The 26,242-nt window shown below is 43.3% G+C and overlaps 1 protein-coding gene across 1 annotated transcript in view; it reads left to right on the top strand.

The window, feature by feature from the left end:
• The window catches only part of LOC144499221 (voltage-dependent calcium channel subunit alpha-2/delta-4-like), a 422,353-nt gene that overhangs the window by 332,115 nt on the left and 63,996 nt on the right, over positions 1 to 26,242 (top strand). Inside the window, exons 28-31 of the mRNA XM_078221339.1 lie at positions 4,752 to 4,813; positions 18,271 to 18,315; positions 18,428 to 18,490; positions 25,972 to 26,042. Of these exons, the coding sequence (XP_078077465.1) occupies positions 4,752 to 4,813; positions 18,271 to 18,315; positions 18,428 to 18,490; positions 25,972 to 26,042 (241 nt within the window). The remainder of the gene's footprint in view (positions 1 to 4,751; positions 4,814 to 18,270; positions 18,316 to 18,427; positions 18,491 to 25,971; positions 26,043 to 26,242) is intronic.

Raw genomic sequence — 26,242 nt, forward strand, 5'->3', positions numbered from 1 at the left:
TCTAGACTCTTGTTGTTTTGCCTCCTTCCCACTGGATCTCAGTGTCCACCCACACTGCCCTCTGGAGGGAACTGCTGCTGGGGAAGAGGCAACTGTTGCTGGTGGAGCTCACCCAGTTGCTGCAGCTGTTGGCATTGATGTAGCCTCTGCTCTTGACCCTGATCAGAGGTGGAGGGTAGAGTGGCGTAAGCTGCTTGATGAAGATTGGCAGCAGGGAAGCAGCTGAAAGTGAGTGAACTGTAAACTGATGAAGTACCTTCCAAGAATTTGGCAATCACCTGTCAAGCAGTGAAAGCAATCTCTGTGAGAAAAAAAAAAGCAGCCCTTCAAAGGCTGTTGCTGGAGCTCCTCAGTGTAACCGTTCAAAGTGTTCACAGCTTGACAGTTTTACTGAAGAAGCACTTCACGTTGTGCCCTCATTTCAGTGACCTGGGCAAATATCTGACAGGTTTGGAAACAGGTCCTCTGGCTAGAACTCAGGGTTAAAACAGCCATTAACTGTCTTCTTAGCTACCTCAATCATTGCCCCAACAGGTCCAAGGGGGTTACCTGCTTGCTTTGAATCCTACTTCAAGGAAAGCCAGAAGAGAATGGGATAATGTCAGGATCTTGACTCAAAGTTAACTCTGGGACCTCACATACACGAACTTTGGTACTCCCAATATTTAACTGGAGGAACTTTCTGCTTTCCAATATTGGATGGAGTTAGATGGTGATGAGGTAGAGCTGGATTTCTTCATCATACATGAGAAAACTAACTCTGTTGTTTTCAGATGATGTTACCGAGGCAAAAGCATACAGATGAGATATATAAGAAGGCCAAGGATAGATCCTTGGGGAACACAGATGATGGTGCAGGAACAAGAATAGAAGAGATAAACTTGGATATTGCTGAGAAAAGGAGACATGTTGGTGAAGCATATCATTTGCACTGATCAGAACAAACACAAGAAAACCAAATTTCAACGGGAGCAATAATTTATACTGCATGAGAAGAGGGTGCTGATTGGTTAGCAAGTTGACTCTGATTGATCGAGGCATTGTCATGGAGAATGCATCAGGGAGCTTTGAGCCCCACACTTTTGTTTAATTCATAAAAGGTGCAATGCCTGGACATGTTCCTTTTGCCTACAGAGGGCAGGTCCCTGAGTATGAATATACGTAGCTTCCAGCAAGTGTAAGTTAGCTACATTGTGAACCCAACTGGGCAGCACCATAGCACAGTGGTTCACACTGCTGCCTCACAGCACCAGGGGCCCAGGTTCAATTCCAGCCTTGGGTGACTGTCTGTGTGGAGTTTTCACATTCTCCTTGTGTCTATGTGGGTTTCCTCCGGGTGCTCCGGTTTCCTTCCACAGTCCAAAGATATGCAGGTTAGGTGGATTGACCATGCTAAATTGTCCCACAGTGTCCCAAGCTGTGTAGATTAGGGGAATTACTGGGGTAAGTGTGTGGGGTTACAGGGATAGGGTGTGGAGTGGGCCTAGGTAAGATGCTCTGTTGGAAAGTCGGTGCAGACTCAATGGGCTAAATGGCAGCCTCCTGCACTGTAGGGATTCTATGATTCTATGATAATCTTAAAGTTAATCATGCCAGTTCCTAATGCACAAATTCAAATCGTCGCACACATCCAGCGGGCTGGTTAAAACTTACTTTTGTGATCATGAGCAGGTTATTCTGATATCATTGACATGTTCAAATGAAGCACTTACCTTTCTCTGGTAAATTGTTATACGGTCTGATTAGAATTTCTGGTGTAATGCTGAATAATCCAGAAAATGAACCAGAAAACCAGAAAAATGATGATTTATTTGAAGTTGTTTCAGTTTAACAATTATCATCAGGGGAAATGGTTCATTGATGCTATCTATAGTTACTGCTGGTGTTTGGTGGTCACGACAGAGCAGAGTGTAACAAGATGAAAAATAATAATATAGTAATATCTGAGTGAGGTTGAACTAGTTCATGTCCAAACTGTTGAGACTCATTTCATGTTGGCTCTTTATAGTTAGTAAACAGAGAAAGCATTGGCCTAAAAATTGCAAAGTCTAAAATAAAAAAATCATGTTTTATTAAAATCTCAAACAGCAATTAAAATTGGAAGGAAGAAGACTTCCCTCTTGTCATTGTTAGCTTTGTCAGTGCCAGAGAAATTGACTGGTAGTAATTAATATATCATCTCATTAAAAAGATACTTAGACATAAATCTATACGCCCTAATATTACGTCACAAGTTTAGGTCATATCTATTGTCCAAGTACAAAAACTTAACACTGTTCAATGTATTTGAATGAGAAGTCAGACACAAGATGCCCTCGTTAGATGTAGTTAGTTGTTCAATCTATGCATAAATAATAATGATTTTATGGTTAGTCTCAAAGTTGCAGTATTTGTACAGTAAATTCTGGGCCATAAGTGCCAACTTGTGCTGAATTCTGGGCAAGTTGATGTTGTCAGGTCACATCCATTTGGGTACTACTGGATGGCACTTCCCTAAATTTATTTCATTTTGATCCTTATAGTCAGCAAGTAAAGGAAGTATTCATACTATCAGTTTAGATGGGTTTTAAAACCAAATTTGAGGGGAATGTTTCTTCCTGGGATGTGAGCATCACTTGGCAAGGCATGCCATTACTCCCTATCCCTAGTTGTCCTTGAGGTGGTGAGCCACAATCTTGAACCATTACAGTTCACTTGGTGTAGGTACACTGACAATGCTGTTAGGGAGGCAGTTCCAGGATTTTGACCAAGGGACAGTGAAGAAACAATTATGTTGAGTGGTATTTTACACAATGCTCCCTGTCTTAAAAGTCAGCAGCAAGCCCATCTCCACTAGGCCGAGAATCCCTGAGCCGATTTTACATCAGGCTTTTAAATGGCTCAGGGCATCTTCACGCACGTCTGAAAGAAAGTCCTGCCTCTGAGAACTGCCAGCCAATCAAATGGCTGGCAGATCTTTGGTCCCAACAATGCCACTGGGAGTACTTGTCACTTCTTAGACTGAGTCCAGTTTCCAGCAATAATCATCACTGGAACTGGAAAACCCGGTAAGTGGAGGAGTTTGGGGCTAGTTCCACAAGAGCCATTCTGGCAAGCCAAGAATATGGTGGATAGGGCCTAGGTTCAGAAAGGTGGTGGGCATGGAACTTTCAGGGGGAAGTACAATAGTGGGTGGAGGGAACCTCCATACAGAAGTGTGATCTTTTAGCCTCCAATACCTAATATTCCTGCAGGGTGACCCAGGCAACCCCATCCCATTGCTGGTATAATACAAGTGACATTGGGAGTAAGACCTTATGAGGCCATTAATTGCCAAAATACCAGCAGCTGTGGGTAGGTGAAGGGCACAGCACCCCAGCCATTCCACATGATTGTATGTCTCTGTTTGCTTGCCAGCCCACATCCAGGGTGGTTGCGGCGTAGGTGTAGAAGTCCATCAATAGCCAGATGGTGTGTGACTTGGAAGGGAGGTGTTGGTGTTCTAATGCATCTGCTGGATAGTAGGGGTCACGGGTTTGTAAGATGCTGTCAAAGGCAACTTGAAGGGCGGCACGGTGGCACAGTGGTTAGCACTACTGCCTCACAGCGCTAGGGACCCAGGTTCAATTCCAGCCTTGCGTGACTGTCTGTGTGGAGTGTGCACGTTATTCTCATGTCTGCATGGGTTTCCTCCAGGTGCTCCGGTTTCCTCCCACAGTCCAAAGATGTGCAGGTTAGGTGGATTGGCCATGATAAATGTGTGGGATTATGGGATAGGGCAGGGCAAAGGACCTGGGCAAGATACTCTGTCAGAGGGTTGGTGCAGACTCAATGGGCCAAATGGCCTCCTTCTGCACTACAGGGATTAAATGACATGTTTCTGCATCTTGTAAATGGTACAAAACCACCATTCCTGTGCACCAGTGTGAGAGTTAATTTTTAAGATGGTGAATGGGATGCTGATCAAGCAAACTGCTTTGTCTTGGGTGGTATGAAGCTTCTTCAGTATTGTTGGAATTGCACTTTACCAGGCAAGTGTTGTGTATTCCATCACACTCCTAACTTGTGTCTTGTAGATGGTGCACAAGCTTTGGAAAGTCAGGAGGTGGGCTATTCCTTGCAGAATTCCTAGCATCTAACCTACTCTTGTAGCCACATTTATATGGCTTGTCCAGTTCAGTTTCTGGCCAATGATAACCCCCAGAATGGTGATGGTGGGCATTCAGCAATGATCATGCCATTGAATGTCATGGGGAGATTGATAGGATTCTCTCTTGTTGGTATGGTCATTTCCTGGGAATTCTCTGGCCCAAACCTGAATATTGTTCAGGTCTTGCTGCATGGTATTCAAGCTTTCTGCAGCTCACAATCCCTGTCAGTAATGTTTTTGATTTCTTTCTTGTGCTAATTTGCACAGGAGTATTTTCTCCTGGCTCTATTGGTGCACATATGACGAGTTCCATCTTCCCCCGGCTCAGTAGCCTTTTCTTATGAGGTAGTAATTTGGTTATCTCAGGTTTTATTTCCCATCAGGAGGAAAACATCTTGTTAATGCCTGTGTGAAGAAGTAACAAAGAGAATACAAACCCCATCACTGCACAAAACAAGTGAGTGCACTCACTTCTTGAACCAGCAGGATTTCTATCACTATTCTTTCCCCAAAGTGTGGATTATTTCTTTTGCCCTGTGAATTGTTGTAATTTGAAATCATTCCAGAAAAAGAAGCAATTAGTTTTTTTAAATTAAGGTTAATTATTTAATTTCTTTTTCAGCTGTAGGCGTACAGATTAATCTCTCAGTACTGCGCCAGAAATTCTGGATGGCTACACGACAGGTAAGAAATGAACATTTAGCAGATAGGTAACTCCTCAAATTTTTTCATATGAGTTTGTATTTTACTTTGTATTTTATTTTACTATTGTATTTGACTCAAGAACAGCTTCCTCCCTGCTGCCATCAGACTTTTGAATGGACCTACCTTATATTAAGTTGATCTTTCTCTACACCCTAAACTGTAACACTGTATTCTTCACCCTCTCCTTTCCTTCTCCACTATGTACTCTATGAACGGTATCTTTTGTCTATATAGTGTGCAAGAAACTTTTCACTGTATCCCAACACATGTGACAATAATACATCAAATCAAAAATATTTACTTTCCTCTCTGTCCTGGATGCTGCCCTGAGTTCATTCCATCTAAATCCATTTAATTGTCAGAGAGAGGACATTTCTATTTAAGTTATGGCTCAGGCATCACTTTGGTTGCCTACTGTTTCATTAAGTTCCATTGGTATTTTCTGTTCAGATATGTAAAACTAAGAAATTGCCCTAGAATTCCAATTAATTTTTATTAACAATCATGAATAAATTTATGGAAAGAACATGCTTGATGGAGGGAGTAGATTTTTTTCTCAGTTTATACTATTTTATATATTTACAAGGGACATAGCAAAGCTTCCTGTACTGTGGAACAACCACACAGTTAACCAACACTGCAAATTGCCTTTACGGTACAAGCCTACATTGGGCTTTTGTTCTTAGCATTCATTATATTCAGACCTCCAGAACCAGTTAAAGATTCTATATATATACATTTCTACAGTCTAAATTTTTAAACAGACTTGCACACATTTGTTACACAAATACATCTTGAGGTGAAGTGGGACAGGGAGTGGGCTGTTCAATGCATGACAATGATCATGCAAATGTAATCCTTGTAATTACAGCATTTATTTTGGAACATTTCACATTTCTGTTGTGGATTTTTACACCATAAACTTGAAGCTATCTCATGGTACATGAACATACATTATTATATTATATCTTACCTCCACTCATTAGTAGAAATTCTTGGTTTACAATGCTTAATAATTCCTTGCTCACAATTCTTAACACATTGGTATGATAGAGAGCAATATAACCAAGTTTGCCAATGACAAAAAAGATTGGTGGAATAATAATGTATGTGGAAGGGAGCATAAAATTGCAAAAGGATTTTGATGAATTAAGTAAGTGAGCAAAACTGGGACATAGATTTCAATGGAGCTAAGTGTGAGGTCATTCATTTTGGGACAATCAAGAATAGATCTGAATGTTTTTTAAATGGTAAGAAGCTATGAACAGTGAAGGACCAAAGATATTTAGGAGTCCATGTATATAGATCACTACAATGTAGAGATCAGTAACAAACACCATAATCAAAAAGTCCAATGGAATGTTAGCTTTTATATCGAGAAGGTGAGAGTATAAAGAGGAATGGGTTTTTGCTGCAGCTATTCAAAGCCCTGGTTAGACATACCTGGAGTACTGCACACAGCCTTGCATTGGCCTTTAGTTGGGGTTGATGGGGCTAGTTGCTGGTGTGCAGCATGCCCCCTTTTCACCAGTAGCGTAGGCAACTATCTTCCTCCTCCCGAGCCAGGTCGAGGGCTCGCTCCTCAAAAACATGTGAGGGTTCTCAGCTCAGGCATGACTCCAGCTGGTTGCAGCGCTGACGGCTGTTGTGGTTGAGTTTGTACTGCAAAGACACAGAGAGGGAGAGTGTAGGTACGTTTAACTTGATGATGAGGTATGACAAGCGTGGTGCTTGGGTAGGAGCTGAAGTGTGAGGAACATAGCAGCTACTGGGGAAACATGGTGTTTGCGGGAGGGAGAGGAGAGTCTGGTGTTGGCAAAGGCCAAGGTGGCTGAGTGACAGAAAGGGTTGAGGGTGCGAGGGGTGTCCAGTGGGAGACTGGAGGTTGTTCACTTAACCTTGCTAAGCAAAGAAGGCTTTTCACTGAATCATCTTCTTTCAACCTCTTCTGGAGTGTGCTTGCATTAACCAGGGCTGCCATTGCATTCCAGGTGGGGCTGGTGACCTTGCTGGAAGGCCGTCTCCTGGAGTGGGGGGAGTATGTGTCCTGCCTCTGCTATACTCTATCCAGCTTCCTTGTGATGGCCCCCTCCAAAAAGCACAATGCTGCCTTCTTGCCTGCCATCTCCAGCAGTTGTTGTGGAACAAATGTTGGGGAGCTATTTATACTTAGCTCGCCAATGCTTACAGAAGTTATGGCGTTGCAGGACAAGCGAATCAGTGAACCTCGTGGGCATAATGAGGCATAAGGTTTGGCCCGAAACACAGCAGCGCCGTCAGTGGGAAACACTGACCGTGAATGGCCGATTGGCCATTCACACCCTTTGTTCTCTCTGGGGACAGCTATTAGCAGTCTTTTCCCCTGGTTTCTGTGGCTATGACTCATCTTTCATTCCCTCAGCCTGCAGTATAAATATCTCCCACTTTCTATGTCTTTTAGCTTTGACAAAGGGTCACCTGGACTCGAAATGCCAGATCCTTTCTCTCCTTACAGATGCTGCCAGACTTGTTGAGATTTTCCAGCATTTTCTCTTTTGGTTTCAGATTCCAGCATTCACAGTAATTTGCTTTAATATAGTGGGAAACACTCCATTTTTTGCATCAGAGCCAGCACTCTGCTATTTTTTGCTAAGGTTTCACCCAATATATGTACATCAAGTTCAAACTAAATTAAAATGTGGCTGCTCTACTGGACTCCCTGGCTCCAACTGTGAGTCCCTTATAGACCCATGGTACCCACCCTCCTGCCGATTGGCTTGGCTTTCCATTGGGACGATTCATAGGGTGCTCGCTGACTATGTGGCTCTTGGGAAATGTCTATCTCCCTTCCCTTAAAGGGCCATGGTACTAAACTATCAACTCTACATGCACTTCCTCAAGTTCTTGTATCAGAGTTGGCATTGTGTGGGCTGCTCAGATGTGCTGCTGCCTCCTTCAACATCTCTTCGTCATTTTGATGGCTGAACGATGATCTGGATCGGGAGAGTGAGGGAGGAGAGCGAGGACCTGTGTGAGATACAAAATGGGTCCGATTTTACCATTTTGATTCTGAGTGCCGAATCTGGGCGTAGTACAGATCCGACCTTGGAATCGGCGTTCAGACGCGCCCATACGCTTTCAGCCGGCTCCAGTCCGATCCGCGCTGTGGGCGGGGCTTAGCGCTGCCGGAACGATCGGAGCTCTGAACTGTGCATGCACAGCTCGAACAAAATCTGAAAAAGCGCGCCCGTGTCGGGAAAGGAAAAAAAAGCAGAAAGCGGAGAGAGCGGCTCTCTGACACAGATCATCCTCTGGGAGGCGGGGGGAGGAGGGAGGCAGGTCAGATGTATCTCTGGGGGGGGGGGTGGTGGGGAGGAGGGAGGCGGGTCAGATGTATCTCTGGTGGGGGGGGCAGGGGTGTCCACTGCCACTCTGGGGGCGATCCCTCCTCCCCACCGGAGGAACGAATCCCTCCTCCCGGAGTGATTCAAGTCCATGATCTTTCATCTGAAACATTAACTCAGTTTCTCTCTCCGTACGTGCTGCCTGAGTATGAATCAGTAAGTAAATGGCCTGCTATATGAGGCACAGAGATCATAAAATCCCTGTATTTGATCCCTAGTCCAAGCTCCAGCTGATGCCAGACAGGGCTTCAGTCTCTCTATTCTAAACTGAACAAAAACCATTCAATTATTCCTGCTTCTGATCAATATCCAGTGACCTTAACTTGTTAATTTTAAACATGTAAACACTCAGAGAGCAATGTTGAGCTCAGTTACAATGCTGTGCTGGATAAAAAGCTTGGCAGTGGTCACCGTCTAGACTCACACATGAAAATGTTTGGATGAGGCATCAAAAGGATTCCAGAATATTTGAAGCCATTTTCCTCCAAATAGCAAGACACAGAACATAACAGGCACTAACTTCCAGATAGAAGAGCAAAATGCTGCACATTGGAAGTTAAAACAGAAACTTCTGGAAATATCCAGGCAGCACGTATGGAGAGAGAAACTGAGTTAATGTTTCAGATGAAAGATCATGGATTTGAATCACTCTGGGAGGAGGGATCCTTTCCTCCAGTGGGGAGGAGGGATTGCCCGCAGAGTGGCAGCGGACACCCCTGCCCCTCCCTCCCCACCGATCGCCCGCAGAGTGGCAGCAGACACCCCTGCCCCCCCACCAGAGATCCAGCCGCTCCCCCACCAGTGAGCGATCGGGCCTCCCCCCCACCATCAGACAACGATCAGCCCTCTCGCCCCCCCCAAAGATACATCTGATCCGCCTCCTCCTCCCCCCCCAGAGGATTCTCTGACCCGACTCCTCCTCCTCCTCCTCCTCCTCCTCCTCCTCCTCCTCCCCCCCCCAGAGGATGCTCTGACCCACCTCCTCCTCCTCCCCCCCCCCCCCCCCAGAGATACATCCGACCCACCTCCCTCCTCTCCCCCCCCACCCCCCGCACCCCCCCCTCCCCGCCCGAGGATGATCTGGGTCAGAGAGCCATTGCAGGCTCTGACCCCGCTCTTCGGAAGCTGCAGCGTCAGCTTCGGGTTTTTATTTAGCAGGTCACTAAAAGCGTGGATCCGGAACGGAACAGAAGAAAGTAAAGTGGGAATTGATGGTAGAGTTGGGCGGGCAGGTAATTAAATCAATTTAAATCCATGCTAATGCATTTAAATCGTCGGGCCGCCCGATTCGGGCGCGGAACGGATCCGCGCCACTCGCGGGTGTCGGTAAAGTCGCGATTTGCTCGGACACGGGTGCAGATCACAATAAAGGCCTCACACCCGATTTTATCACGATTTCACGCCCGAAAATGGGCGCAAATTGTTGGTAAAATCGAGCCCAATGAGTTGTTTATAACGCTGATGCATGCATTGCTTTAACCATGCTCGTGTTGCCCATATAATGTAACCCTATCATGGCACTTCCTTTCATGCCAATTCCCACTGGGCTCAGTGACGTGACATGACCTCCACCATTATCATCATTACCAGGGTGATTTCAACACTCTTTTATCAGCTGCTAATGGCGATTCACCATCATCAGCAGACTGGCAATCTCCATGACCATCTATTCCACAGAACGTATGTGTTTCAGGGAGACTGACCCAACCCCCTCCAGGCCATCTCTGTGATGTTCTTCACCCTTTCGGTCTGCAATGACAACACAGATTTTATATCAGCCTGACATATAGTGCATGGAAGGCTATTGCTCTTCACTGTGTACACCACACTGCTCTGTGTTCTGTGCACACCAAAATTAACTATATACGTATAAGCCTCAGATCAGCCTGTTCCTGATCCTGGCTAAGGTAGTCATCAACAGGCCCAGGCAGTGGGCGGTCAAAGGGGTCTCCAGCCTGACCATCTATCCCTCTTCTACAGCTATGTTCCCAGCCAGGTGTCCCTGGAGAGGGAGTATGGGGTGCCCACTGCTATGCTTGAGACCTTCTGCAACTGGTGGGCAGCACAGGGGCTGGAATGCCTCAACAGTCCCAGGAACACCATTTTAATTTAATTTGTTAAATTTCTTTTGACAGTTTTATTTTTGTTACTGTGCCGCATTGGGGCCGCCACTCTTCTATTAATTGATTTTTATTGATTTTTGGCCTCATTGAAGAAGGATATGAGCCTCAGTGCTGAAGCAGAGGTGTATGTGTGTCATGTCACACACCTCAGCTGCAGCATGCAGATATGATCTTTCCTTTGGACTTGTGTGTGGATAAGGAAGCCACTTACCTTGCCAGATACAGCAGGTCCTTTTCCAGCACTCAATCCATGAGCACTGATGGTTTGTTGCTGCACTCATTGCAGCTGTAACTTGAATCCAAGCCTTTAGTTAATGTCGATGGATTAAGCCAACCAGCAGGGTAGAGGACTGCTCTCCTCTTCTGGACCCCTTGCACCAAAACTCGAAGGTCTTCATCAGAAAAGCATGGGACAAATTGACTCATCTCTCCCCCGTGTCTCCTTTGTGTGATATTCTATGAATAAAAGTGTTCGTCGAAAAGGATCGTGAGCCATTCAGATTACAATGCTCTCATTTATTTCTGTATGCCTACATGCATTAACCATTTTCACCTGATCAATGATTGCTTCTCAGGTTTGGTGGAGCAAATGGCTCTGTACAAATGCTCAGTGCAAAGTTTGTTGTGGCTGTATCTCCAAGGTAGCATGCAGTGCACTGTGACCACTGACAACCTGACTGGTTTCCCCTCTGAGTCAAACTGTTACACTGTGACAGTGTGCAGATGCGAGGGACCTGGTCAAGGCTCAACAGTGTGGGCACATCATGATAGATGGGTGGCAGGAGGGAAAGTGGATGATATAATGAGCATGGCACTGTTCCTTATTCATCCACCCACTGAGACTTGGCAGCTAAATATATGATTGCATATCATCTGCATCAGGTATTGGGGAAGACAATGCCATCCCCATGCCTCTATCTTGAGCATCCATTCCATACTTTCATCGGTACAGTACAGTACACTTTGAATAGGCAGTAACAATGACAATTACCCCATAGGAAAAGCCTATGGTGGACCATCCATTCCAGGGTCAGCTAACAGTTGGACAACATTTACAGCTTTGACACTCACCTGACAAGGCAATTACATCTCCTCCGTGTCACAGGGACTTCACCAGTGATGAACAATCTCGCAAATGGCCCTTTCTGAAGGCCCGATTTTTATCTGCACCCGAGTTGCCCAACCCTGCATCAGGCCCACTCAACCCCTCATTACTTCCAGGGTCACCTGCCCCATTTCCTGATTTAGCCTCGCCCCTGATCCGCAAATTGGAAGTTGGGGCAGCCATTTTTAAGGGTTGGGTTAACGGAGCCTGGAATTCTCCCTTCCCAGCGCACTCAAACGGGGAGCAGAAATCTGAGCCAGGGTTGATAGAGAGAAATTTTAGTCAAGTGGTGGGGGAATCTAGGATAAGGGGACATGACCAGAAAAATCAGAGGAAGATCGTTTATGAACAAAGTTTAGAAGGACGTCTTAACACAAAGATCCACGTTTCCACAAAAACCAGTAGATGCTAGCTAAATTAAATCTAAGATTGATAAAAAATTTCTAGCCAAGGTTATTAAGAGATATGAAGCCAAGGTTAGTGGATTAAGTTTGGGTACAGAGCAACCATGACCTAATTGAATGATGGAACAGTCTTGAGGTGCTGAATTAACCTGCTCCTCTTCTATTAAATTCCTTGGCTCACATTGGCATGCTTTGCTATTTTAAGATGTTTTAACTGTCTATTTTAAACAGTTAAATAAGGAAGAATTTTATATGCATATGCTTAATGTTCATTCATTTATATCTCAAATAATACTGTCAAGGTCCAAATTACTGAAATTTTCATAAACCGCTCAAGCAGCCCAATTAAATTTCCATTTTGTATGATTTTTCTTCTATTAAATGTAAGACTACCTTAAAAGTGGGGGGTGGGGGTGGGAGAGAAGCTATCTTTTTAAAGAAAATAAAAGCCATCGAGGTCCTCATTAAGACATGTAGCGCATTAGCTTTTGAAAGCAAGTTGTTTCCATGGGAACAGGTGCTGGGAATTTGATACAGTTTTGTGCATGAGTTAATAAGGTTGATCCTGCGATCTGCAGCAGTGACTACAACACTGCAATGTAGGAGTTTCTCTCCTCAGGCACTAAAAGCAAACATCATGACTGAAATATACATGGCGTTGACGGTCATCTTTTGGCCACATCTATTCCTTGCTGATACCTCTGCAGATACCTCTGTTTTTCAGAACCCACCCATTAACAAACCAGAAATGTCCATAAAATAAGGCAAAAAAACAAGTAGCCAAAATAACACATTACACGCACACACAGACACACACACGGCAGTCCTGATATTTGGCATCATTATAATGAACCCAGCAAGGTGCAACAGCCTGCTAGTGAAGAGGATGACAAGGTTTGGCTGCTGAATGCGTCACAGCGGACCTCAGTCATGGGTCTATAGGTAACTATAGATCAGCAGCAAACTGTCATCAGAACCTGAGCCTCTTGAGACACTGGTGCTCACACATGTCAGGATAGCTTGTCCTCTTCCTTTAAACCCTCTGTTAGGGATCATGCCGTCTTCCAGGTGAATTTCAATCACTGTCTCCTCTGCCGTCTGGAGAGGAACAGTGTAGCTGCATAAGTTGCTCCCATGCCGCTCTGAAAGCTGGCAACAAGTAAGTGCAATTGAGGGTGGATCAGGTGCTTGTCGGGTAAATGCCTCCCAGGTATCTGGCAGTCACTCATCACTCACTGATAACACTTTCTGATAGATGGAATGCTTTGCAAAGTAGCATCTCACCTGACACTGAGTCATAAACCTAGATTTTCACTCCCAAGGTGGGTGCATTGGGTTGGGAAAATTTCCAGCATGTCACACTTGCCGCAGGAAAAGTGCCTCAAATGGCAGTATCTTCATTCCAGGGGAAGTGGGTGTCTGCTGTAGTTGGGCCTTCAGCTCCTGATGCAGATTGGATGCAACCACAGGGGCTGCTGAGTGCCGAGGCGGACGGTTTAAAAGACCTACCTCAGATCCCTAGAACTTTGCCGCAGCTGTGATGCAAAATATTTGGCCCTTCAAACCCCCTCAATCCCCCCATACCAACTCCCTATGCCCAATTCATGCCAACCCATGTCCCCCATTCACCACCCTTACACCCTTCAAGCCAATTTACCCAGTATCCACCATGGGCAGACATCAAGAACCATGTTGAGATTAAATTAAATAAAGTTCTAAGTAGCTATTACAGATCTCACTATAAAAAAAATCTCTCATTCATAAAAACCTGTTCAATACATTTAAATACATTCAATACATTTCAATCTCCCCCAAGTAATTAATCTACATTTGTATTTGTATTCATAAACCTAACACTGACAGTTAATTATTTAATGACTTCTAGAAACTGTTAACTAAACTGTGAACTTAGCAGGCCCCACTGTGGTAGTGACTGGTTGTGGAAGCAGTCAAGTAGCAATAATGGTGTAATTATCGCATTTATGTCAACAAACATCTGTTGAAACTACAAGCACAGGTTTGTTTTAACTCACAAACACATGTTACCTGTTTCCCCTCCAAAATTTAAAGGACTGGCCATTTAAATAACTTGACAGCTCAGTAGCTTCACAGCCCCTTTCTACTATTCGTGAGCATTTATGTTTACTGTAAAAATTGTAACCAACACATTGCAGGACAAGGCCTTCACTCCAGTGAAAATGGAGTCCGCTTGAACTCAGTACGCTCCCAACTAGCTCCAGTAAAAGATGGAAGAGGCAGGAGCACGATGGGACACAGGCATCTTTTGCAATTTTTATAGCAACCCTGCCTGCAAGCTAAAGTTAATTTATTAGTCACAAGTAAGGCTTACATTAACACTGCAATGAAGTTACTGTGAAATTCCCCTAGTCGCCATAATCCAGCACCTGTTCGGGTCAATGCACCTAACCAGCACGTCTTTCAGACTGTGGGAGGAAACTGGAGCACCCAGAGGAAGCCCACACAGACACAGGGAAAACATGCAAACTCCACACAGACAGTGACCCAAACTGGGAATCGAACCCGAGTCCCTGGTGCTGTGAAGCAGCAGTGCTAACCACTGTGCTACCGTGCCGCCCAACCCCACTGGCCTGGAAAATTTCTTCCTCTGTCATATATTGTTGTATGTTGCAGCTGCGGCTCTAACGGCTTTAACCATCACTGGATTTGAATTTCTGAGGAGATGTTTTTTCCTAATTATTTTTTTGTGTGATAAAGTATGTTGAGTTGTGCTGGAGTATCTTGATTTGTGTTGACATTTATTGATGTTCAGTGAAGCATATTGGCATGTATTTCTGTATAAACAGATATGTTAATATAATAGTGTATGCAGATTTATGTTGAAGTATACTAATGTATTTACCATGATGTCTACAAACTAGCTTAACTTGTTTTCTTCTTCTTTTCTGCTGCCTTGTATTTTTCCCTTTGCAGCCCAATGATACTGATGTAAGTAAACAGTTTTGATAAAACAAGTACTAATGAGGAGGAACAGACCTACAGACTGAGACAGCTATTGCTGCATATCTATCTGTGTTGTTTGTTAACACCAAGGCAGTTAGTATAACACACGCCATCCTGACTTGGAACTAAATCGCCATCCCTTCATTGTCGCTGGACAAAAATCCCGTAACTCCCTTCCTAATAGCACTGTGGTTGTAGCTACATCACATGAATTATAGCAACTCAAAAATGCGGCCCATCATCACTTTTCCGAGGGTAATTAGGGATGGGCAACAGATGGTGACCACATCCCATGAAAGAATTTTAAAAAGCAAGAGAAAGTTGCATCTGCTACCAAGGAGAGGATACAGGTCTACTAATATATTACTGACAACTTAAAAAGTACATATTAAATCAAATTTGTCTCGACTTTGCGGAATTATATCTGTCACTGTCCGATCACCAAGTAGCTTTACAACAGACTGTTTCACCATCTTAATTGTAGGAAGGAAATTGAGACCAGGAAAAAATTAACTAACTTTCAATTAAAATAAAAAATGAGTTAAAGAAATGCTTTTTTTTGTTTTAATTATATTTATTTAATTTTGCTAGTTTGTATTTTTAAAAAAAACAAAGCAATACCAATACTGTATATAGAACATAGAACAAAGAAATAATACAGCACAAACAGGCCCTTCAGCCCACAAGTTGCACCGGTCATGTCCCTACCTACCTAGGCTTATATATAGACTTACCTATAACCCTCAATCCTATTAAGTCCCATGTACTCATCCAGAAGTCTCTTAAAAGACCCTATCGAGTTTGCCTCCACCACCACTGACGGCAGCCGATTCCACTCACCCACCACCCTCTGAGTGAAAACTTACCCCTGACATCTCCTCTGTACCTACTCCCCAGCACCTTAAACCTGTGTCCTCTCATAGCAGCCATTTCAGCCCTGGGAAAAAGCCTCCGAGAATCCACCCGATCTATACATCTCAACATCTTGTACACCTCTATCAGGTCACCTCTCATCCTTCGTCTCTCCAAGGAGAAAAGACCGAGCTCCCTCAACCTATCCTCATAAGGGATGCCAACCAATCCAGGCAATATCCTTGTAAATCTTCTCTGCACCCTTTCAATCATTTCCACATCACTCCTGTAATGAGGCGACCAGAACTGAGCACAGTACTCCAAGTGGGGTGTGACGAGGGTCTTATAAAGCTGCATCATTATCTCCCGACTCCTAAACCCAATCCCTCGATTGATGAGGGGGGATTGAGTTTAGGAGTCGGGAGATAATGATCAAATATCTTAGTATTTCCTTTTCAAGTTACATTTCACAACAACTTTATAAATTCATATTTTTCAATTAATTTACTTTTTAACCAAAGATATACAATGCTGAACTCTTAAGGGTTGAATTTAACTCACAAATATAGTTGGGTTGGAATTGTATCAAATGGAAAAAAAACAAAAAAATTGCAGTTTTGACAGAGGCAGGACGAGGGCAAGCGACCGACCCACTCACCAAAAGTGGTTGATCATTTAAAAAATATAATGAGGCTATGTGCTGTCATTTGGACAGTTGTTCTATTTTTAAACATTGCTGGCTTGGTTTCCCTGGGAAACTGAACTGCATTTATGGGCCAGGAGAAGAAGGAATGCTTCCTCCAGGACCAACAAACTTACCACTAAACCCCCACTCCCACCAACGATTTTTCTGCTCTCCCCCAACCACCAGCAGGCCTTCCCCATGGCCCCAAATCCCAAACATGAGCAGCACCCCTGGAGCATCATCTCACCCTCCATCTCCAATTAGGGAACCTCAAATCTCAATGGGTCCTGCCCTCATGGTCAGGACCCGCCCCCCCCCCCCCCTCCCCCCCCGCAGGCCACTGTCCAACACTCACACATGATCAGACCCTGGACCACATTTGATTCCTCCCCACAGTCTTTGACCTCCCTTATCATCATGGGATCTCTCCCTCACATTGGGCATGCCCCCTCCCCAAGCACCATTGGGATTCTCCTCCCTACGATCATGAGCCTATTCCCCAACAACCTTCAGACCTCATCCCCCTTGATCAGAACAAGCTGGATCATGATGGGACCCTCCTCTCATGATTGGGTCTCCTCAGGCTACGATGGGACCATCTCCAGCTATCCCCACCATTGGAATCACAAACCATGTTCAGACAAACCCACCAACAATTGGAACCCCTGAACCACCATGATCAGGAATGCCTGGACCACTTGCAGAACCCCACTTCATGATTGAGACCCCTTGAATAATGATGGAACCACCCACAATCAGGACTCCTGCAGCAGGATTTTCTGGCCACTTTTATCCCAAGACCAGAAAATCCCGCTTGAGGTCAACGGACCTTTACATGGTCCATGTCCCACCCGCTACAATTCCTGTGGTAGGTGGGATGGGAAAATTCTGCAGCTGATCTCCATCTAACTGTCCATAAGATCAAGATCCCTCAAACCATAATGGGACCCTCCACTGTATAATCGTATTCCCTCCCAGCACACATTTTCCTACATTTTCTCTTTTGCTCTCTCTGTAAGCTTTGGGAAGCAGACTACCCACTCAAAAGGCCTCCATCCTGTCCACCAGGTTTCCTGAATATGGGAACCTCATAGAAAACAATTTAAGGCAATGCTGCTTTTAAATTCTGCAGGACATTGAGGAAATACTTCCCAGTTTCCCATCCTCGCAACAAATCTCTCTGCATTAAACTCACCTCTAGGCTAAAATCCAGACTTAAAAATATAATGGGTGGTTGCTAATTCTAAAATAACAATCCTGAAAATGCAATGGAGAAAATGGGAAAGAAAAACACAATTTATTCAACTGCTGTAGATGGTTACATTGATGTCATGAACAAGTTGGCCGATCACGAATTTTAATATAATTTATACCATGTACTCAGGGGAGACGGCGGTGTAGTGGTAATGCCATTTGGCTAGTAATCCAGAGGCCCAGGCCAATGATCGTGGGACATGGGTTCACATTGCACCACAGCAGCTGATTGAATTTGAATTCAATTAATACATCTGGATGATAAAGCTAGTCCCATTCTTGGTGACCATGATAACTATAATCTATTGTTCTAAAAACCCACCTGCTTCACTCATCTCCTTTAGGGAAGGAAATCTGTCAACCTTACCTGGTCTGGCCTTCATGTGACTCCAGACTCTCAACAATAGGGTTGAATCTTAAGTGCCCTCTGAAATGGCCCTGGAAGCCATTCAATTCCAAGGCAACTTAGGGATGGGCAACATATGTTGGTCTTGTCAGCAATGGCCACATCCCATGAAAGAATAAAGAAAAAAATACTTTTCTACAAAGGGATGCTAAACATGTTTCATGACAAGAGTGCTTTTTTAAATAGAAAATAGATCTTAGGCTTCTGTCTATCTTAGATTCTCACTTCTCTTCCTTTTCCAGTGCAGCAATATAGAAGGGAAATGTCCCATCAGCTGTGATGATGATGTAAGTACCCAATAAGTCATCTGCTGAATTGAAAAAAAAACTCTTTCAATGAATTATAGAGGAATCACTAAAAGCATTTCAAATCAATTAAAGTTTTTAATCTATCATGCAGGCTTTGAATTGTTTCTTAATGGATAACAATGGATTCATTCTTATCTCCAAGAAGGAGGAAGAGGTAAGTGTTCTGTTTGGAAGGAGAAGATATATGAATTGAACTTGGTGAGTAGGTGGTATCATTATAGAGGTGGATGCATGAACAAAGAACAAAGAAAATTGCAGCACAGGAACAGGCCCTTCGGCCCTCCAAGCCTGTGCCGACCATACTGCCTGACTGAACTAAAACTCCCTCGGGGTGGACATGTTGAAAATGGTTGAGGTGGTAGTCTGTGCGGAGGGATTAATGGGAAGGGTTTTGCTGCTGAGATAACCATGCCTTCAATCAATTATTTCAGGGATTTAAACTTTGAGAGTTCAATAGTGTACTCATTGTAACATGGGATTAATGTTTTCAATAACAGTCATTCCACAAATGCATGCAAGTATGAAGCAGATTATTTTTATCCTACATTTTACAAAACAGTGGTTAGGTGTCATTTAGAGTAAAATGTAGCATTCTGGGCACACAATATAGGAAAGATGTCAAGGCCTCGAAGAGGGTAGAGAAGAGGTTTACCTGAATAATATCAGTGATTGGTAAAACTGGCTGTTTTGTGAATATTTAAATGATGGGAATTAACAAACATTGAGTCTAAGATTTTCTGATGTACAGTGTATAAGGTTACACCAGCAGCGCAGGGCGTCAGAAAAGTTATACCAGTTGTGTCAGGAATACAATGTTGTTACGGCCAGATTTTCATTACTGACACGATAAGCTTGAGTTGGGAAATCCCTCGGCTCAGTAGACCCAGCTGGGTTTAAAGGGCCCCAAATCACACAATTTTCACTCTGAGGAGGAGGATAGGGAATGGAATCAGGCCTGCAAATCCCAGAAGTAGATCTTAGGCAGGCAAGTGCTGAGGCAGGCATGTTAGAAGGGCCACCTAAGTTCTCTGGAACTTCAGTCTCAATATTATGAAAGCAATTAGGCTCTCTAGCCAACATTTCTCACACCCCCTTCATGTCTCCTGATCCACTCACCAAGGCCCCTCTTACCCTCTATGCCAATTTAATGCCAATACATGACCCCAATCCACTCCCAATAGCCCCTCACATCCTCCATGCTAACTCTTGCCCATTCACTCAGTATGCAATACATACATAACCAATGAATGATATATAACAATGGCAAGTGTAGAGGAAAAAACACCCATTCAGAAATGTTCTTTGGAAAATAAATGCTGCCCCAACATCCGCATAGAAATGTTAATCAGATAGGCCATGAACGTATCAATCTTGTCCAAATAAACATTGAGACAGTTGCAAAGGACTTCACAGAATGAACTTATTATATGTACTTAAAGATGTCAATCAAGCAAAGTTAGCAATTCACTTCACTTGTCAAAACAGAAGACCCGCTGAGCTCATGCTTTGATTTGTTTGGGCTATCAGCCAAGAATACCAAGCACAGGTGGAAACCCAGATCTGCTGAAAGTCGGTACCAACAATGGGGACAGGAACCCAGGAATCTGATCAAGCCCACCCATTATAAATGGCTCCAGAGCCATTCCAACTCTGCAAAACTCTAGCCCTTAGTCTCAGTTTTAAAGAGAAAATTCTGTTTGTTTTCATTGTTGAGAATGATTAATAGAATGCCCTCCTGACATCCAATCGAGGCAAATGCCGCTATCATGCTTTCATGGGCTGCTGCATCTATCATGCTGTTCTTAAACAACCCTTTATCCTCTTTCAACCTGAAATTCAGTAGGGTCAACCTTCCACTCAACCAATGTAGTCTGGCCAGGTTCATTATTCCCTAAACAGAGAATTAATTCTGTTTTTTGCAATGTGGTACAATCAGGATTGAATTTTGGCAATAAACAGTTAATTAAATATCCCCGACATTCCTTGTATCTTTGACAATCGCAGTATTTATCTCGATGTTTCCATCAAAGATTAAATAAAGAGTAAAGTTCATAATTGCATAGATTAGGCATTGTTTGCGAAAGGAGTAATGAAAGCCAGATGGCCTTGTTTTTCAATGCTCTTTTATATTTTTTCATTGCGGCATATAGATGATGCTCTTGATTACATCTGATTCATGTTAAACTTAAACAGGAAATTTTTAGCACAAAAGGGAAGATGCTCTTTTTATTATTGTGCTTAGTTTTATAACCACAAAATTCACGTTGAAAACAGGGTCAGAATGAAACTAGAATATTTTCTCCTACTATATCCTGGGGTATGATAAAGTATTTCTCCTATTTTCCATCTATATACTGCCCCTCGCTGACATCACCCAAAAATGAAACATCAATTTTCTTATGTATGCTGCTGACACCGTCATCTCTGTCAACCTCTCCACTGTTTTTATATTATCAAATTATCTGTCCAATATCTAGTACTGGATAAGCAGAAATTTTCTCCAATTGAACATTTGGAAGGCTTAAGCCACTGTCTTACTTCACTGCCACAAATTACGCTCTCTCCTCATCAATTCCATCCCCTCTCCCTGGCAACGGCTGATACTGAGAAACCTGACTGTTTGTAACTTCTGTGTCATATTTGACCCCAAGATGAGCTTTCAACCATACATCTGTGCTGAGACTGAGGGCCCGATTTTACCATTTTAATTCTAAGTGCTGGCAGGACTTGAATTTAGGAGTGTTTCAGATCTGACTTTTAGACCCATTTTCTGGCGCCCCCTTGCGCATTCTGCCTGAAAAAAAATCAGCAATTCTGAATCGCGCAGCAGAAGCTTGTGGGTGGGACTTATCGCACTCGATACACTGCAGCTCCGATCGGAGCCTTCAACTGCGCATGCGCAGGGAAAAAAATTGAAAAACACTCCCCTGCCACATCGCTCCCAGGCCGTATAATGCCTCCCCCCTGGCCCCCACAGACATTGCCCCACCCCCAAAACATTACTGACACCCTCATCCACCCACTCCCCACTACCCAGACCGATTATGGCCCCCTGGTCCCCTTCCCCCCACAACGATCGCACACAGAGTGACAGCGGACTGCCCCTGCCTCCCCCCACCAGAGAGCCATCTGACACGTCACCCTCCCCGTCCACCAGAGAGCCATCTAACCTGCCTCCCTCCCTTCCCTCCACCAGAGAGCAATCTGACCACCTCCCTTCCCTCCACCAGAGAATGATCTGACCCACCTTCCTCCACCCCGCCCCCCCCCCCCACCCCCAAACCGACCAAAGAGCCATCTGACACACCTCCCTCCCCCCCACCACCGATCTGAGCTGGAAGCTCTGAACTTACCTCCTCAGAAGCTGGAGCACCCGAATTGGACCTTTGCGGACCATGTCTGTTTTGCACCAAATCTGGACAGGTGAATGCGGTGGTAAAGGGGGAAGTGCCGGTAAGTTTGGCGTGCAGCCCATTAAGTCAATTTAAATGCATGCAAATGCATTTAAATTGATGTTGTGCCCGTTTCGGACATGGTGCCGACGGTGGCCATTTTAGACCCTTGGTAAAGGCGGTCCAGATCGTGCTACTCGCCTCACGCCCGACTTTACCAAGTTTTCGCGCCTGAAAACGGGCACAATTTGATGGTAAAATTGGGCCCTAAGACTGCCCTTTCCATCTTCAGAAGACCACCCACCTTGGCCCCTGCCTCAGCTCTTCTGCTGTTGAAACCCTTTTTTTAAGCCTTTGTTACCATCAGATTTGAATATTCTAATACACCCATGGTCAGCCTCCCACATTTAACCCTCCCAAACTTGAGGTCACCCAAAACGTCTGCTATCCGTGTCCTAACTCATACCAAATTCCATCCACCCATCACCTTGTGTTTGCTGACCTCCCAGCCAAACAACCTTAACCCATGCTTACAAATTATCACATGGACTGTCCCCCTCTCTATCTCTGACTATCTCATCCAGCATTACAACCCTCCCGATATCTGCGTTCCTCTAATTCCGACCTTGTGAATATCCCATAAGCTCTGGAATTCCCTCCCTAAACCTCACTACTTCTGCTTTCCTTAAGATCTGTCTCTTTGACCAAGCTTGTGATCATCTTCCCTAATATATCCCTTTGTGGCTCGGTTTTGCAATGCCGCTGTGTAGTACCTTGGGGTATTTCATTATGTCAAAGGCACTATATAAATATAAGTTGTTATTGCTGTATGATGCAACCTTGTAAATTATATTATTGGACGTTACTTTTTTAAAATCCTGGTACATGGCTTAAACTTTCTTTGCCCTGACAGAAAGATCAAGAATTCATTATTTCACTGGACTCAGCTGTCTTTTACCTTTGTACCAGGGACACCACTACTATTAGCAGCATTATATTATTCCCGAGGCAAAAACAAATTGCTGCCACTAATGATGGTTGTTATCCAGACCAAAATCACAGGGACCAGTGCATTTTTACCATTGCTGGTTTGTCCAAACCTTCATTCAGGAAAACCTGTGGCCAGAACTGTAAATCACAAATACTAATTTGTATGAATCACACGTACGTATACATGTCTCTGCAAGGCTCCAAGTCTGTTCCACACAGGACGAATAAAATCCAGACATTTGGTCATTCTGCAAGCAATTTATAATGTACGTTTCTCACTCACTGCATACATTTTATTAGTAATTCTGCTAAATTTTACAAACATCCCAGCTTTAGTGACTTCGAGAGTCTTGCGCATGAAGAATAGTTTGTTTAAAAAACACGTACAACTGTTGTCTTCCTTATTAATTTCTTAGCGTTACTGTGTCAGTGACTGTGCTGCAGTTATGTTATTGAAAGTGAAACCATGCCTGTGTGCTCATGTGTAAGGAAAGTAACTGAAGAATGCTTTAAGCAAGGATAATTATACTTCCAAAGATTTTCCTCTGGGTCAGCAACATTTCTGGGGATTGAATAGAAATTAGCTGTCACCATGGTTACACATCATCTCCATATATCATAAAGCATGTAAATTAGGATCACTGTTTCCCTGAATGTTCACGCTTTTAGTCACACTAATTTACAGTAACAAAATGGGGAATATCTAATTGATGGTTGCCATGGTAATGCAGCTAAGTGTGATAAACTGAAATTGTGCAGAATTAGAAATTTCTTTAGGCAAAATGGTCACTTGTGGCAGATAATTATTACAAAAAGCCGTGCAGTAACATATATACATAACATTTAGTCCAATTTCCATCCATATTTTTGACAACAGAGCTTGTCATTCTTGATTGCATTCCATCTTCCAGAAAATGTTTCCGATAAATATTCCTATAATTAGTAAATAATTCATTAACCTCAACCAAATTTCTTACATAAAATATCAGAACTGACCTTTATTTAACTTAACCATGTTGCAGATTGCAAAGATGACTGGTAAGATATTATAATAATGCAGTTGTCAATCGAATACAATAACACTCCCTGCTTTTTGGAGGCCTCCGTTCTTTGTAGTTATTTTGTTAAATAAAGCATTCCAATAAATCCATGGTGGTTTGTTCAGCATTGTTTCTTGTCATGCTGTTGTTTACATCTTGTCACTTTTCATTTATTAAAACATCAAGTTATGTAGGCTGTGGTGTCCAAGTAGCTGCCTGGCTATCTCTTCTTTGTTATGAAGAAACATCAATTTAAGGCCACATTATAATTGTTTTTAAACAGAAGTAAAAACCTGAATCACATCACATGATACTCAGAACTGAAACATCTTAATTTTTCTTTTCTTTTTAAACTGCCTTCTGCATTCCTATATTATCTTAACTTTAAACGTATCCACAACAAAGTAGTAATTTTCAGTTTAGAGGATGGAACATTACCCTTCCTTTCTGTTTGTCAAGTGTGTCATGAATCCATTTTTATTGGCTTTTGGACTTTTTAAAGTTAGGGATGTCAATGGTGGGGAATGGAACGTCTTTTCTACTGAGGGATTGTGTCCCCTATTTTTAAAATAAGTTTTGCTCTTCCCTCTCATTCACATGCCTCCCATTACAGCATCCAGTGAATAAATGGACGGGCAGCACCTCTTCCCAGATCCTGATCTATCTTGCAATTGAGTAAAGCACTGGGAGATGGGCATGAGAGTAGCCTGGAAACAACTTTGACACAGGCTCTTTTCGGTCTGTCTGCCTCTCTCTCTCTCTCTTTCTCTTGTCTTTTACTCTCGTTTTCTTTCCTCCATTCTTTCTTTCCTTCCTTTCTCTCTTGCTCTCTCCCTTCTATTTCTCTCCTGTTTTCCCTCTTGTTTGTCCTCGTTACCGATGGGAGAGACAGGGATTGACTTGGCAAATTCTATGGAAGCATGGCAGAGGCAGGCAGCTGAGTGAACTGGGATATCATACACATCAACTAGCAGTGTCTCAAGTACCGCACTACGTTTAAAATGCATCTTCCATCCATTATTAGATATCAAGTGAATCAACCATGTTAGATGTTTATAGAACCAACAAGTAGCCTTCTCCCAATCGCAGGAAACATCAGCTAATGGAACAATATGATATTGCTATTGATCTTTAACACCCCCACCACCACCACCACCACCACCACCTCCCATGCGATTGCCAATTTGTACCATTTGTTGGTAGTTTTGCACTACAGACTCAGACCTTTTAGAAACTAGGGGTTATTCAGCCCTAAACTCTGATTCATTTGACATCAGAGAGGAGGTTTTTAACCCTTCTGCCCAGGCTAGATTTCAACCTGGTTTTAGATATCTGGAATATTCCCCAGTACATCTGATAACACCCAAACCTGAAGCAATAAATGTTTGTACATATTAAAACTATTTGAACAGAATCGTGTTGAATTTTTTACAAAATAACTTCAACAGGGCATCAGAATCATATTAAATTTACTTAAGGGATGTGAAGGGGGTATTTAAAACTTTATGCTAATTTAAATGTTACAATTGGATTTTCCTCTTGACCTATGTTAAAGGCATATGGCGCTGGGGAATAAATTTGAGTTTAGTTTTGAATTAATTGGGCCTGGGGCAGCTGATTAGAGAAAATTGAGTTATGATCCATTATTGAAAGTATTGGACACCTTGCAACTAGTGACTGGTTACATGGTGATGTATTGAGACAGACATGCTAGAAGGTCCCAGTTTGATTCCCAGTCTACACTGAGTTGGATGATCTGTGGTGACACAGCAATTGGACATTGCAAATAGTTTTAGCACCCTTAAGTTAGAAAGAGGAAGGCCGTCCAAGATTTTCACTCCTGATCACTCTCCAATATCCACTTCTGAAGTTTGCATTTTTAGATGTTGGATCAGTATCAGATGTGACAAAACTAATAGCCCACCTCACTGTCTTGGGGCCCATATGTGAAGAGTGGCCACTTGATGACATATTTTAAGGCACCACCCCAAAATGTGTTAATATTCAAAAACGGAATTGAGAAAAGGAGGTAAAATTGGAAAAGAACATGGAATTACAATTGTTCATTACAGATGGGAAGACCAGGGTTATTAGTTTGAAGGGAACAAACAGTCTTTAATGAGGATAACCAAGTAAGGCCTTGTTAAATAGAGTAGCTGGATCAGGAATTTGAAAATTAAGCAATATCCTCATCCATTTCCTTTCTCTTTCAGACAGGGAGATTTCTGGGAGAAGTGGATGGGTCGGTGATGACACAACTGCTGAACATGGGGCTATTCAATGAGTAAGATATTGTTCACTCAAATTTGGTGCAGTGATCAAGACTTAAATATTGTGTGCCAGCTATGATGTGAGGTCTCAAATTGGCTGGAAGACAGTGTCAGTATTCTGAGGATAGAAGGTGCAGTTTTTGGTCTGTTTGTTTTTGATACATTGCTTCAGATATTGTGATATTCAGTGGCACATAGATCTTTCCATTTGAAA

This window comes from Mustelus asterias, chromosome 9, assembly GCF_964213995.1.
Source record: "Mustelus asterias chromosome 9, sMusAst1.hap1.1, whole genome shotgun sequence".
NCBI lineage: Eukaryota > Metazoa > Chordata > Chondrichthyes > Carcharhiniformes > Triakidae > Mustelus > Mustelus asterias.